This window comes from Engystomops pustulosus, chromosome 1 (genome assembly GCF_040894005.1).
Source record: "Engystomops pustulosus chromosome 1, aEngPut4.maternal, whole genome shotgun sequence".
Classification (NCBI taxonomy): Eukaryota; Metazoa; Chordata; class Amphibia; order Anura; family Leptodactylidae; genus Engystomops; species Engystomops pustulosus.
This window is the reverse complement of record NC_092411.1, coordinates 3,536,505-3,549,994: the sequence shown is the minus strand read 5'-3', so window position 1 is coordinate 3,549,994 and position 13,490 is coordinate 3,536,505. Positions and strand designations below refer to the sequence as shown.

Here is a 13,490-nt window from a genome sequence, read left to right as displayed (position 1 = left end):
AGAGGACTTCCGAAAATCAACATTTTGCTTCTAGAGAAACATAACTCGGTCTGCTTGTTTATCAAAATAAAGTTGTTCCAGCTTCAGAGATACAACCCAAAGGTGGTCCGGAGATTATTTGTAGGACTTACTTGTCTTGGGTGGTCCGGTCTCCCGGCAGTATCATAGATTTTCTTTAAGGGTGCCAGGATTTCGGTTCCTCCTAAGTTTGCTTTCATCTCATTGACCTTCTTGACAGCCTCTTCCATGGATTGTTGTGTATACTCCTTACTCTCCCTGGAGGATACAATTACACGAGGTAATGAAGTATTAGATAATGAAATATAATTAATATTACATGGCATATTGTCTAGTGATTCAAGAATTCATGGAGTTAGGCTTACCGGGAGGAGCTCGCATGTCAGTAGGCCAAGAAGGTGAAAGTAATGATATGGTTGAGATTGTATAAGATTAAGCTTTATTGTGCCCAAAAAGTTACAAAATGTACTTAATGGTTCTAAAGGACTCATGATAAACTCACGTGAAGAAAGACTCAAAACGGGAACCAAAGCCAAAGATGTTAAAATAACACCCGAGAGGCAAACTCTTCAATAGAAGGACCAGGGTCTCCTGAAAATGAGAGAAATCTGTGACTAGATGGATAAAAGTAAAATAAATAGTCATATATATCTTTAAACATTCATAAAAAGTTGCTTAGTAGATGCTGTAGGTGTCCTGGAATGACTGACCTTAGCGCTATGTATCCGCTGTGGAGCATTTGGTTCTGCATTCATTGCACACTCCATACTCCCGGACCGGTCCACCACAAAGATAAACTCTCCACAGTTTGACTGTTCCTGTGCGGCCGGAAAATTGGGATAGAAGTTCAACATGGCGACAGATTCATTCATCAGGGATTCTAAAAATATAGAAAAATTATAAATCAGTTTGTCACAGACAAAAAAAAACAGGTCCGCCGGAGTTCACCTTCTTCGTCCCGGTGCATGTGAGTGCTTGATCTTGCGACACAAATTCTTTTTTTTAAATTCCGCTGTTTTTCCGAAACCGTCGGGTTGTCCGATGGCCACGCCCCCGCCGATGCGACAAAAAACGATCGCGTGGGCCAAAATCCCAGGGCAATTCGGCGCAAATTGGAAATCGTTGGGAAACCCGACGAAAGTGCGCGATAAGGACCCTTATTAAATGAGCAGAGGTCTACTTTGGAAAAGGTACTTCTCACGAATCTATTGGGGCATACTGAAGGGGAACAGACAATGGTATCCAAGCTTCCTCCATAATCGACTTAAAAACCCATATTTGGATAAAACACAATCTCAATCATAATGTATCATTACATTCACCTTCTTGGCCTACTATCATGCAAGCTCCTCCCTGTAAGTCTAACTCCATGAATTCTTTATGATGGCGATATATACAGATTATAATTATTATTATTATTAGTGTTATTTTAATATTGTCTCTATTAGTCACAAATCCAATATCACACAATTTTTCCCCCTGTTTTTCAAAAATAGACGATAACGTTTTTTATCAAAGTTACATTGATGAATGCAGTGATAATATTTTTTTAATACTTTAATTTATAAATTATCTATTCACAGCATGGTTCATACATAGTGGATTGATGGGGGTGTAACTGTGTCACCTCACCGCTCCGGGTGAACACGGCTCCGCCCATCATGTAGCCGCCGTCCAATGGATGCTACACAGGTGGCGCTGCTGCGCTGAAGACCATCGGAACGCAATGAAGTTCACCGGCCTATTCCTAGTGAAGGTAAGTGCAAGCTCCGCAACACTTTTCTTTTTTTAAATGAGGCGGTTTTTCCGAATCCGTCGCGTTTTCGTTCAGCCACGCCCCCCGATTTCCGTCATGTGCATGCCAGCGCCGATGCACCACAATCCGATCGCGTGCGCCAAAATCCCGGGGCAATTCAGGGGAAATCGGCGCAAATCTGAAACATTCGGGTAACACGTCGGGAAAACGCGAAGCGGGTCCTTAGTAAATTAGTGTTTTTGTTTTATCGGTTCATTGCCGTCTATTTGTGTTGTGTTTGGTTTAAACACAAAAATTACCAGTTCAATAAAAATAATCTGATTTAAAAAAAAAAAAGTATAATAAACGCTGGAGACCAATAGTAAATTATCCATTATAGTCGATAAAGAATGTGCTAAAAAAAAACACCTGGGTGGTCAACACCATAGAAACATTCTGCAATAAAAAAAAATCCAGATTTTGATATTAAAAACTTCCTAACTTGGTCAACAACAATTACACAATTATAGAAACTTACTGCACTATGGAAGACTTACCCAATATCCTGTAAGGTTTCGAGGTGAATTTTTGCCGAACCATTTTCCATAACTTTTTGGCAGCTGTAAGGTAATGAAACCAGACAGGAATTAGAGACTTGGGAAACTTTGGAAATTTGCAACATCAGATGGAATATATGTCTACAGTAAGGACTTGTAGGGGCAGGTGTCTTTGGGTAGGACAAGAGTCCTTATCTGGTCCAAATTTGTCTGATTGTTCACTTGGGAAATACAGAGATTGAAGTCTGGGAGGACCATATTTAAGGGGGGAAACTCGAGACTTCTGAAAAAAGGATTGAAATGGATAAAATAATCAGGAGAAATAATGGCATGGGGGGAGGGGGTGGGGGGTCTGGTACTGCAACGCAGCTTCAAGTAAGTGAATGGAGTTTCCAACCCTCTCGGACGGACAGATGATGAAGTATCAGTTGTGTAGGTTCATTTTGGCCAAGAAAGATGTCACTAGGCTCATTATTATATGTTCCTTGTGGCCAGGCGTGCTCACACGATGCATAGCAATCCACCCGTGCACCAAGCCTCTTCATGTACATGGTGCTAACACCCCCCGACCCTGGGTCCATTTCATCGACTTCACTACTTTTCGAAACTTTAAGGCCCCTATAGATTACTTTGTATTTCCTCCTAATGCTGGATAATGTAATAGACATAACGCAACGCATACACATAAACCAAAACCTTAACACCCAACGGATCCAAACCAATAATGCGAAAAGCCTGAGATCCGTGTATCGGTAACACACATCCTTACACAGCATTGGATGGAAGAATGGACTGAATTGATGATTCCCCGTAATATCATGATGGAGCGCTGCCTCTTCATGTCCTATCAGGATTTGGAGCAGCTGACGAGGATGTGAATGGATGATGCAGTAGAGCCATATGAACCTTTTATATCATTCCATGATGACGTGATGGGAGAGGTTTACGATTTAAAGCCGAGACAAGGTCCTCGCTATACGACTTACCTGATGGTTTGGGTTCCGTGGCGGCACCAGAAGATACTACTGCAGCCTCCACCGTCACACTTGGTTTGTTCGGCTCGTTGTAATAGGCGAGGAGCTCCACGTCTCGCTGGAACTTGTGTCCATCCGCCAGCGATACCTGGGAATATTTGAAGACTTAAGCTATGGTACCTTTATTGCAAGGTGTAGCTATAAAAGCTCTGCATTACCCCCTCACCTTGGCAGTGGTCTTGTCCGGGTCAGTGTACTCCACCGGGCTGATATCACAGTTGGATACTATCTTGGCGATGCCGTGTGCAGACTGGAAGTGAGCGCGCAGACTCAGGGAGTACGGGATGTCTCCTATAGGCACCTGTGGGCGGGTGGCAGTGACACTCACCGGATCCTCTTCAGAGGGTGATAAAGAAATACGAGAGCAGGAAACTTTATGTAAATGAAGGCAAATTAATTTTGAAGAACAAGATTTTTGAGAAGAGTCCAAAGTGTTTGTCACCTTCCGGGGTGTATCTGGGGTTGAGGACAGCAGGAAGCACGAAACGTACGGCTCCGTCTGCCTCCACTGGAAGCTCCCGCACATATTTTAAGGTGACTTCAGCCTCCTGACCTGGGGGCAGGTTCCCAACATTACAGCTGAAAACATCAGCAGAGCTCTCATCTTCCTCCAGGAGGAAGGCCTGCTGGCCCTGGCTGATGGCCTTACGATAGGTCTTGTGGGCCTGAAGATGGAGATGAAGAGGGTTATGAGACAAGTGGCCATGATCTGGTTTGCTGGGTATTCATTTACATTTTCAAATGTAATTCACCCGACACCCCCTGCTGCTTCAGTGTCTGCAGAGAGATTTGCATTTTAAGGTATGTCAATATACCAGATACAGTTTTGTAATCTATGGAGCACCTAATATAAAGAGGTAATCTCATGCATCATGCACCACCACACACAGACTCCTTCCCTTGATGGAATTTCAGAAATGATTTTAGAGAGGAGTCATTTTCTATACAAGTTTTCCAAAAAATACCAATAGCAATCAGCAGAATAGTGACTGGAGCTCACCTGTTTCTTCTCCTGGAGATCGGCTACAATGGTTTTCCCCTCTATGGTGGCCTCGAAGCTGTAGACCGCAGAGTCTTCATCCATGGGGAACACAAAGATGGCCTCCACCGCCTTCTCCTCCTCATTCTTGTACTTGAGGGTTGCGGACACATCGGACACAAAACCTTTCACCTGGACATCCACCGAGATCCCCTTAAGAGGAACTGGATGAGCAAATGAAAAATGTTGCAATGAGATGTTCTCCAAACACCTGGACCTCATAATGATGTGACCTTCTCCAGATTCCAGATTTATCAGAAGATGATCAATGTTAATATGTATTTTTGGAGATGGAGATAATCTTTTTGTTGCACCCTGGAGGTGTCCAGGAGGTCCGGTGCCGCCTGTCCTGTCCAGTTTCATCGCCCATCACCTCATACTGAGACTACATTGGCCACATCTATGGCGCACCAAAATGTTCATTGGTCGTTACTATGGTGAGGGACACTTCACCTACAAGGCCAAGTATTTCGCATATATGTCACATGGATTCATTTTGAGGTCGTTTTTCTTGTTAGGATTTGGGAGCAAAAGTAAGAAGATTCACAATGTTTCTTTGTGGAATAATGAAGCCTGAAAAGTTGGACATTGGAACTGAAGTATAACTATTACATTTGATTTCTATGAATAGAGAATAGGATAAGTATCACCTCGATTTACCTACCCGAACTAACTGCTATGTTATGTAGGGCTCCACCCACACACGCCTCCCCTGGGTTTGGTTTTATTGTCCAGCTCCTCCTTCCATGCAAAAACGTCACTTTAGATATATGCTAATTAGGTGGATGTGCTTTGAGGGGTTAATTTTAATTTTTAATTTAAATTTTTAACTTTTATTTTAAAGGAAATCTACTCTCAGGAGTCCCAATCGCTGCCTTACATGATTATGATTTTATTCATTTATTTTTATATCAATCCTAGGGGAAAAGGAGTGATTTGAACTTTTATGGTTTAATTTTTTAATTTTTAATTTTTTTTAACAGAATTGTTACTATTTGTGGTAAAGCTGCACATCTGTTTTTAAACTTTATTTTATCCCCTTAACGTTTGAACATGTCACAGGTCTGTTAAGGGAATATGGAAGGGCAGTATATGGTAGGAGAAATCAGACTCCCTATGGTTAATGTACCCCAGGGGGGCTAAAAAACTGTAAAATAAACAGTAACATTTTTTTAAAAAAACATAAAAGTTCAAATTACTCCTTTTTTCCTAAGATTGATATAAAAATAAACAACTAAAATCCTAGTCGTGTTGTTATGTTTGTCTGCGTCCCAAAAATCTTCAAGCACTTATGACCAGCGGTGAACCCGGTAACAGAATATGGCGCCCAAATGTACAAAACGCCTCCTATTCGCCCCTTTTTTTGTTCCGAAGGTTTTAATTTTTAAATGTATTAAAAGCACAAAAGCCGTAAAAAACGGAGCAACCAAAATGGCGCAGATGCTTTTTTCACCAATTTTACCGCATATGGAATATTTTTCCTGCTTCCCACTACACGGCATGGAATAATTAATACTGTCATTATGAAGTACAGTTTGTTATGCAGAAAACAAGCCCCCACACAGGAAAAAATAAATAAGTTATAGATTTTTAAAGGGGAGTGAGAAATGGTGTTAAGTATATGCAAATTACCTGTAGGGGCTACAGGGGGCGTGGAGAAGCCTCTGGGAACAACCAGGGCTACAAAATTATCTTAGGCTAAAAGAGAAAAGAAAAAAAACTTCTAACCTGGTTGCGTGGACCCAACAATGATGAGACCACAACATGGAGGACGCGGCATCTCGGCTCTTGTGTCTGCTAAGAAGATAAGACCCAACAATCACCAGGATGTCGCTGTATCTGTGGGTTATCATAGTTTTTTGGGGGCAGAGAGATATGAAAAAAACTGATATTCTGTCTACAAAGTTTTACATGGGACTGTGGGTTGTGATGTATTTTTCATGCAGGGTGGGATCTATCTCTGCCTTGAGGCCTCGTTCACACACTGCATCTGAATTCGCATTTTGAAGTCGAATTTGAGCTCCGTGGGAAGGAACCTCTTTTAATCACATATGTATTTATACCTACACGCACTCTGCGCTCCGCTGGAGCTCCTCCCCACTCTGCTTGAATTGCATTTCAAAACGCAATTCAAAGGCAATATGTGAACAGGGCCAGAACAGCACCAGCCATGAACACGTGGCGTTTACACTTCGCTTCGAAACATAACACAACAGCTGAGGAGATTTGCCCAATTACATTGCTATTAACATTTGCGTTATGTAAATATAATGTTGAAGCAGCAGATTGTACAGCAGCAGTAATTATGCAGCCATTGCATCGGAAACCAGATGAAATTGTCTGCTTTCTGATGCATTTTATTCCAGTGCCCTACTGAGACAGATAACCGGACATTCAGTGTCTATCAGCCTCATACCAACTCTTCACCTCACCCCCTCGCTGTTGGCATCCCCCAAGGTTCTGTCCTGGGACCCCTGCTCTTCTCCATCTACACCTCTGTCCCGGGACCCCTGCTCTTCACCCTCTACACCTCTGGCCTGGGACCCCTGCTCTTCCCCCTCTACACCTCTGTCCTGGGACCCCTGCTCTTCCCCCTCTACACCTCTGTCCTGGGACCCCTGCTCTTCACCCTCTACACCTCTGGCCTGGGACCCCTGCTCCTCACATTCTACACCTCTGGCCTGGGACCCCTGCTCTTCACCCTCTACACCTCTGTCCTGGGACCCCTGCTCCTCATCCTCTACACCTCTGTCCTGGGACCCCTGCTCCTCACCCTCTACACCTCTGTCCTGGGACCCCTGCTCTTCTCCCTCTACACCTCTGTCCTGGGACCCCTGCTCTTCTCCCTCTACAGCTCTGTCCTGGTACCCCTGCTCTTCACCCTCTACACCTCTGTCCTGGGACCCCTGCTCCTCACCCTCTACACCCCTGTCCTGGGACCCCTGCTCTTCACCCTCTACACCTCTGTCCTGGGAGCCCTGCTCTTCCCCCTCTACACCTCTGTCCTGGGACCCCTGCTCTTCCCCCTCTACACCTCTGGCCTGGGACCCCTGCTCCTCACATTCTACACCTCTGGCCTGGGACCCCTGCTCCTCATCCTCTACACCTCTGTCCTGGGACCCCTGCTCTTCACCCTCTACACCTCTGTCCTGGGACCCCTGCTCCTCACCCTCTACACCTCTGGCCTGGGACCCCTGCTCTTCACCCTCTACACCTCTGGCCTGGGACCCCTGCTCTTCACCCTCTACACCTCTGGCCTGGGACCCCTGCTCTTCCCCCCTCTACACCTCTGGCCTGGGACCCCTGCTCTTCACCCTCTACACCTTTGGCCTGGGACCCCTGCTCTTCTCCATCTACACCTCTGGCCTAGGACCCCTGCTCCTCACCCTCTACACCTCTGGCCTGGGACCCCTGCTCCTCACCCTCTACACCTTTGTCCTGGGACCCCTGCTCTTCACCCTCTACACCTCTGGCCTGGGACACCTGCTCTTCCCCCTCTACACCTCTGGCCTGGGACCCCTGCTCCTCACCCTCTACACCTCTGGCCTGGGACCCCTGCTCTTCACCCTCTACACCTCTGGCCTGGGACCCCTGCTCTTCCCCCCTCTACACCTCTGGCCTGGGACCCCTGCTCTTCACCCTCTACACCTTTGGCCTGGGACCCCTGCTCTTCTCCATCTACACCTCTGGCCTAGGACCCCTGCTCTTCACCCTCTACACCTCTGGCCTGGGACCCCTGCTCCTCACCCTCTACACCTTTGTCCTGGGACCCCTGCTCTTCACCCTCTACACCTCTGGCCTGGGACACCTGCTCTTCCCCCTCTACACCTCTGGCCTGGGACCCCTGCTCCTCACCCTCTACACCTCTGGCCTGGGACCCCTGCTCTTCCCCCCTCTACACCTCTGGCCTGGGACCCCTGCTCTTCCCCCTCTACACCTCTGGCCTGGGACCCCTGCTCTTCCCCCTCTACACCTCTGGCCTGGGACCTCTGCTCTTCCCCCCTCTACACCTCTAGCCTGGGACCCCTGCTCTTCACCCTCTACACCTCTGTCCTGGGACCCCTGCTCTTCCCCCTCTACACCCCTGTCCTGGGACCCCTGCTCTTCACCGTCTACACCTCTAGCCTGGGACCCCTGCTCTTCACCCTCTACACCTCTGTCCCGGGACCCCTGCTCTTCCCCCTTTACACTTCTGTCCTGGGACCCCTGCTCTTCTCCCTCTACACCTCTGTCCTGGGACCCCTGCTCTTCTCCCTCTACACCTCTGTCCTGGGGCCCCTGCTCTTCCCCCTCTACACTTCTGGCCTGGGACCCCTGTTCTTCTCTCTCTACACCTCTGTCCTGGGACCCCTGCTCTTCACCCTCTACACCTCTGTACTTGGACCCCTGCTCTTCACCCTTTACACCTCTGTCCTGGGACCCCTGCTCTTCTCCATCTACACCTCTGTCCTGGGAGCCCTGCTCTTCACCCTCTACACCTCTGTCCTGGGAGCCCTGCTCTTCCCCCTCTACACCTCTGGCCTGGGACCCCTGCTCTTCACCCTCTACACCTCTGGCCTAGGACCCCTGCTCCTCACCCTCTACACCTCTGGCCTGGGACCCCTGCTCCTCACCCTCTACACCTTTGTCCTGGGACCCCTGCTCTTCACCCTCTACACCTCTGGCCTGGGACCCCTGCTCTTCCCCCTCTACACCTCTGGCCTGGGACCCCTGCTCCTCACCCTCTACACCTTTGGCCTGGGTCCCCTGCTCTTCCCCCTCTACACCTCTGGCCTGGGACCCCTGCTCTTCACCCTCTACACCTCTGGCCTGGGACCCCTGCTCCTCACCCTCTACACCTCTGGCCTGGGACCCCTGCTCTTCACCCTCTACACCTCTGGCCTGGGACCCCTGCTCTTCTCCATCTACACCTCTGTCCTGGGACCCCTGCTCCTCACCCTCTACACCTCTGTCCTGGGACCCCTGCTCTTCACCGTCTACACCTCTAGCCTGGGACCCTTGTTCTTCTCCCTCTACACCTCTGTCCTGGGACCCCTGCTCTTCACCCTCTACACCTCTGTCCTGGGACCCCTGCTCTTCACCCTCTACACCTCTGTACTTGGACCCCTGCTCTTCACCCTTTACACCTCTGTCCTGGGAGCCCTGCTCTTCTCCATCTACACCTCTGTCCTGGGAGCCCTGCTCTTCACCCTCTACACCTCTGTCCTGGGACCCCTGCTCTTCTCCATCTACACCTCTGTCCCGGGACCCCTGCTCTTCTCCATCTACACCTCTGTCCTGGGAGCCCTGCTCTTCTCCATCTACACCTCTGTCCCGGGACCCCTGCTCTTCTCCATCTACACCTCTGTCCTGGGACCCCTGCTCTTCTCCATCTACACCTCTGTCCTGGGAGCCCTGCTCTTCACCCTTTACACCTCTGTCCTGGGACCCCTGCTCTTCTCCATCTACACCTCTGTCCTGGGACCCCTGCTCTTCTCCATCTACACCTCTGTCCCGGGAGCCCTGCTCTTCACCCTCTACACCTCTGTCCCGGGACCCCTGCTCTTCCCCCTTTACACTTCTGGCCTGTGACCCCTGCTCTTCTCCCTCTACACCTCTGTCCTGGGGCCCCTGCTCTTCCCCCTCTACACCTCTGTCCTGGGACCCCTGCCCTTCACCCTCTACACCTCTGTCCTGGGACCCCTGCTCTTCACCATCTACACCTCTGTCCTGGGACCCCTGCTCTTCACCCTCTACACCTCTGTACTTGGACCCCTGCTCTTCACCCTTTACACCTCTGTCCTGGGACCCCTGCTCTTCTCCATCTACACCTCTGTCCTGGGAGCCCTGCTCTTCACCCTCTACACCTCTGTCCTGGGACCCCTGCTCTTCACCCTCTACACCTCTGTCCTGGGACCCCTGCTCTTCACCCTCTACACCTCTGTCCCGGGACCCCTGCTCTTCACCCTCTACACCTCTGTCCTGGGACCCTTGCTCCTCACCCTCTACACCTCTGGCCCGGGACCCCTGCTCTTCTCCATCTACACCTCGGTCCTGGGACCCCTGCTCTTCTCCATCTACACCTCTGGCCTGGGACCCCTGCTCCTCACCCTCTACACCTCTGTCCTGGGACCCCTGCTCTTCCCCCTCTACACCTCTGTCCTGGGAGCCCTGCTCTTCTCCCTCTACACCTCTGTCCTGGGACCCCTGCTCTTCTCCCTCTACACCTCTGGCCTGGGACCCCTGCTCCTCACCCTCTACACCTCTGTCCTGGGACCCCTGCTCTTCACTCTCTACACCTCTGGCCTGGAACATCCAATTATGTCCTATGGCTTCCAATAGCCTTTTTAGATATTCTATGGATAAGCCGGGGTATTCTCAACCCAGTCCCGAACGGCTGCAATGAGAATAGCCCTATAGCCATAGAGAGGCCTCATGCACACAGCGGTGTGATCTAGAAGTACAAATAGCAGCTTACTATTGGCCTCTGTGCCATGAACTGCCACCCATTCGCTATGGACATTGGCAGTGTGAGTGGCGCTGCCGGGCAAAATGCATAAATGTGCATGAGGCCTAAGGAGGTGATGAAATATATTCTACGAGTGATCTGGAGAAATCCGATCTGACTAGTATATGCTGAACTTTTCAACGAAATGGATGCAGGGTCTGCATTCTTCCATTAAAATAGCATCGCATTCAGTAGTGGTGAGATTTCCATCCGTTTTTCATAGTTTTGTGTTACTCCCTTTGGCTCCCAGTACATGGACATTGTGGGGCAGATTTACTTATCCGGCCAATTCGCGATCCAGCGGCGCGTTCTCTGAGCTGGATTCGGGTCCGGCCGGGATTCATTAAGGTAGTTCCTCCGCCGTCCACCAGGTGGCGCTGCTGCGCTGAAAGGCATCGGAACGCGCTGGAGTTCACCGAGCCGGGCTGAGTGAAGGTAAGTGCAAGCTCCGCGACAGATTTTTTGTTTTAAATGCGGCGGTTTTTCAGAATCCGTCGGGTTTTCATTCGGCCACGGCCCCCGATTTCCGTCGCGTGCATGCCAGCGCCGATGCGCCACAATCTGATCGCGTGCGCCAAAATCCCAGGGCAATTCAGGGGAAATCGGCGCAAATCGGAAATATTCGGGTAACACGTCGGGAAAACGCGAATCGGGCCCTTAGTAAATGATCCCCTGTGTGTACATGGATTTGTATGAGCGATACACACGGCTCTGCCTTCCGTGGCCTCTGTGTGACTGAGCTGAAACACCGCAGCTTCTGTTCTCGCCTGTGATTGCAGCCCGGTAGAGCCCACAGTCATGTGCAGGTAGCGGAGCAGCCAAACGTGACAAATATTTCACTACTCACCCCTGCGAGTGTCCTGGAAACAATGTAGAACAACTGCCTTTACTTGTCGCCACTTATTTATGACCTGGAAATCCCCATCATATTACAGAAGGAAATCATTGTACATAACACAAGAATACGGCTTAAACCAGAGAAAAAAGATGTATAGAGGAGAGTTTGACCTGTCATAACCTGACAATCAGAAATTTTCTGGCCAGATACAAGCAGCGAGTTTTAATGAGCAAACCATTTTATGTGCAAGTCACTATCCGCTTGGGTGATCATTAGTAGGTTCAGCACCAGTTGAGGTGTGTATTGTGAGGTTCTGCAGAAGCTGAGGTGTGTATTATAAGGTTCTGCAGAAGCTGAGGTATGTATTATGAGGTTCTGCAGAAGCTGAGGTGTGTATAATGAGGTTCTGCAGAAGCTGAGGTGTGTATAATGAGGTTCTGCAGAAGCTGAGGTATGTATTATAAGGTTCTGTAGAAGCTGAGGTGTGTATTATAAGGTTATGCAGAAGCTGAGGTGTGTATTATAAGGTTATGCAGAAGCTGAGGTATGTATTATAAGGTTATGCAGAAGCTGAGGTATGTATTATAAGGTTCTGCAGAAGCTGAGATATGTATTATAAGGTTGTGCAGAAGCTGAGGTATGTATTATAAGGTTGTGCAGAAGCTGAGGTATGTATTATAAGGTTCTGCAGAAGCTGAGATATGTATTATAAGGTTGCGCAGAAGCTGATGTATGTATTATAAGGTTCTGCAGAAGCTGAGATATGTATTATAAGGTTGTGCAGAAGCTGATGTATGTATTATAAGGTTCTGCAGAAGCTGAGATATGTATTATAAGGTTGTGCAGAAGCTGATGTATGTATTATAAGGTTCTGCAGAAGCTGAGATATGTATTATAAGGTTGTGCAGAAGCTGATGTATGTATTATAAGGTTCTGCAGAAGCTGAGATATGTATTATAAGGTTGTGCAGAAGCTGAGGTATGTATTATAAGGTTGTGCAGAAGCTGAGGTATGTATTATAAGGTTCTGCAGAAGCTGAGATATGTATTATAAGGTTCTGCAGAAGCTGAGATATGTATTATAAGGTTCTGCAGAAGCTGAGATATGTATTATAAGGTTCTGCAGAAGCTGAGATATGTATTATAAGGTTGTGCAGAAGCTGAGGTATGTATTATAAGGTTGTGCAGAAGCTGAGGTATGTATTATAAGGTTCTGCAGAAGCTGAGATATGTATTATAAGGTTCTGCAGAAGCTGAGATATGTATTATAAGGTTGCGCAGAAGCTGATGTATGTATTATAAGGTTCTGCAGAAGCTGAGATATGTATTATAAGGTTGCGCAGAAGCTGATGTATGTATTATAAGGTTCTGCAGAAGCTGAGATATGTATTATAAGGTTGTGCAGAAGCTGAGGTATGTATTATAAGGTTCTGCAGAAGCTGAGATATGTATTATAAGGTTGTGCAGAAGCTGAGGTATGTATTATAAGGTTCTGTAGAAGCTGAGGTATGTATTATAAGGTTCTGCAGAAGCTGAGATATGTATTATAAGGTTCTGCAGAAGCTGAGATATGTATTATAAGGTTCTGCAGAAGCTGAGGTATGTATTATAAGGTTGTGCAGAAGCTGAGGTATGTATTATAAGGTTCTGCAGAAGCTGATGTATGTATTATAAGGTTGTGCAGAAGCTGAGGTATGTATTATAAGGTTGTGCAGAAGCTGAGGTATGTATTATAAGGTTCTGCAGAAGCTGAGATATGTATTATAAGGTTCTGCAGAAGCTG

General features: G+C 48.0%; 1 protein-coding gene across 6 annotated transcripts in view; it reads right to left on the bottom strand.

Moving 5' to 3' along the window:
• Positions 1-13,490, bottom strand: part of LOC140115005 (von Willebrand factor A domain-containing protein 5A-like) — a 130,171-nt gene that overhangs the window by 41,075 nt on the left and 75,606 nt on the right. For 3 of the 6 annotated variants that reach the window (XM_072132754.1, XM_072132752.1, XM_072132753.1), the window contains exons 2-10: positions 6,112-6,180; positions 4,345-4,547; positions 3,787-4,009; positions 3,511-3,680; positions 3,297-3,432; positions 2,311-2,373; positions 729-898; positions 521-609; positions 132-276 (exon numbers count right to left, since the gene is read on the bottom strand). The exons of 1 other annotated variant lie outside the window; for it this stretch is intronic. In XM_072132754.1, coding sequence (XP_071988855.1) covers positions 132-276; positions 521-609; positions 729-898; positions 2,311-2,373; positions 3,297-3,432; positions 3,511-3,680; positions 3,787-4,009; positions 4,345-4,547; positions 6,112-6,163 — 1,251 coding nt within the window. In that variant the 5' untranslated portion in view covers positions 6,164-6,180. The remainder of the gene's footprint in view (positions 1-131; positions 277-520; positions 610-728; positions 899-2,310; positions 2,374-3,296; positions 3,433-3,510; positions 3,681-3,786; positions 4,010-4,344; positions 4,548-6,111; positions 6,181-13,490) is intronic. 2 more of the 6 variants (XM_072132756.1, XM_072132760.1) reach the window with 2 other exon arrangements.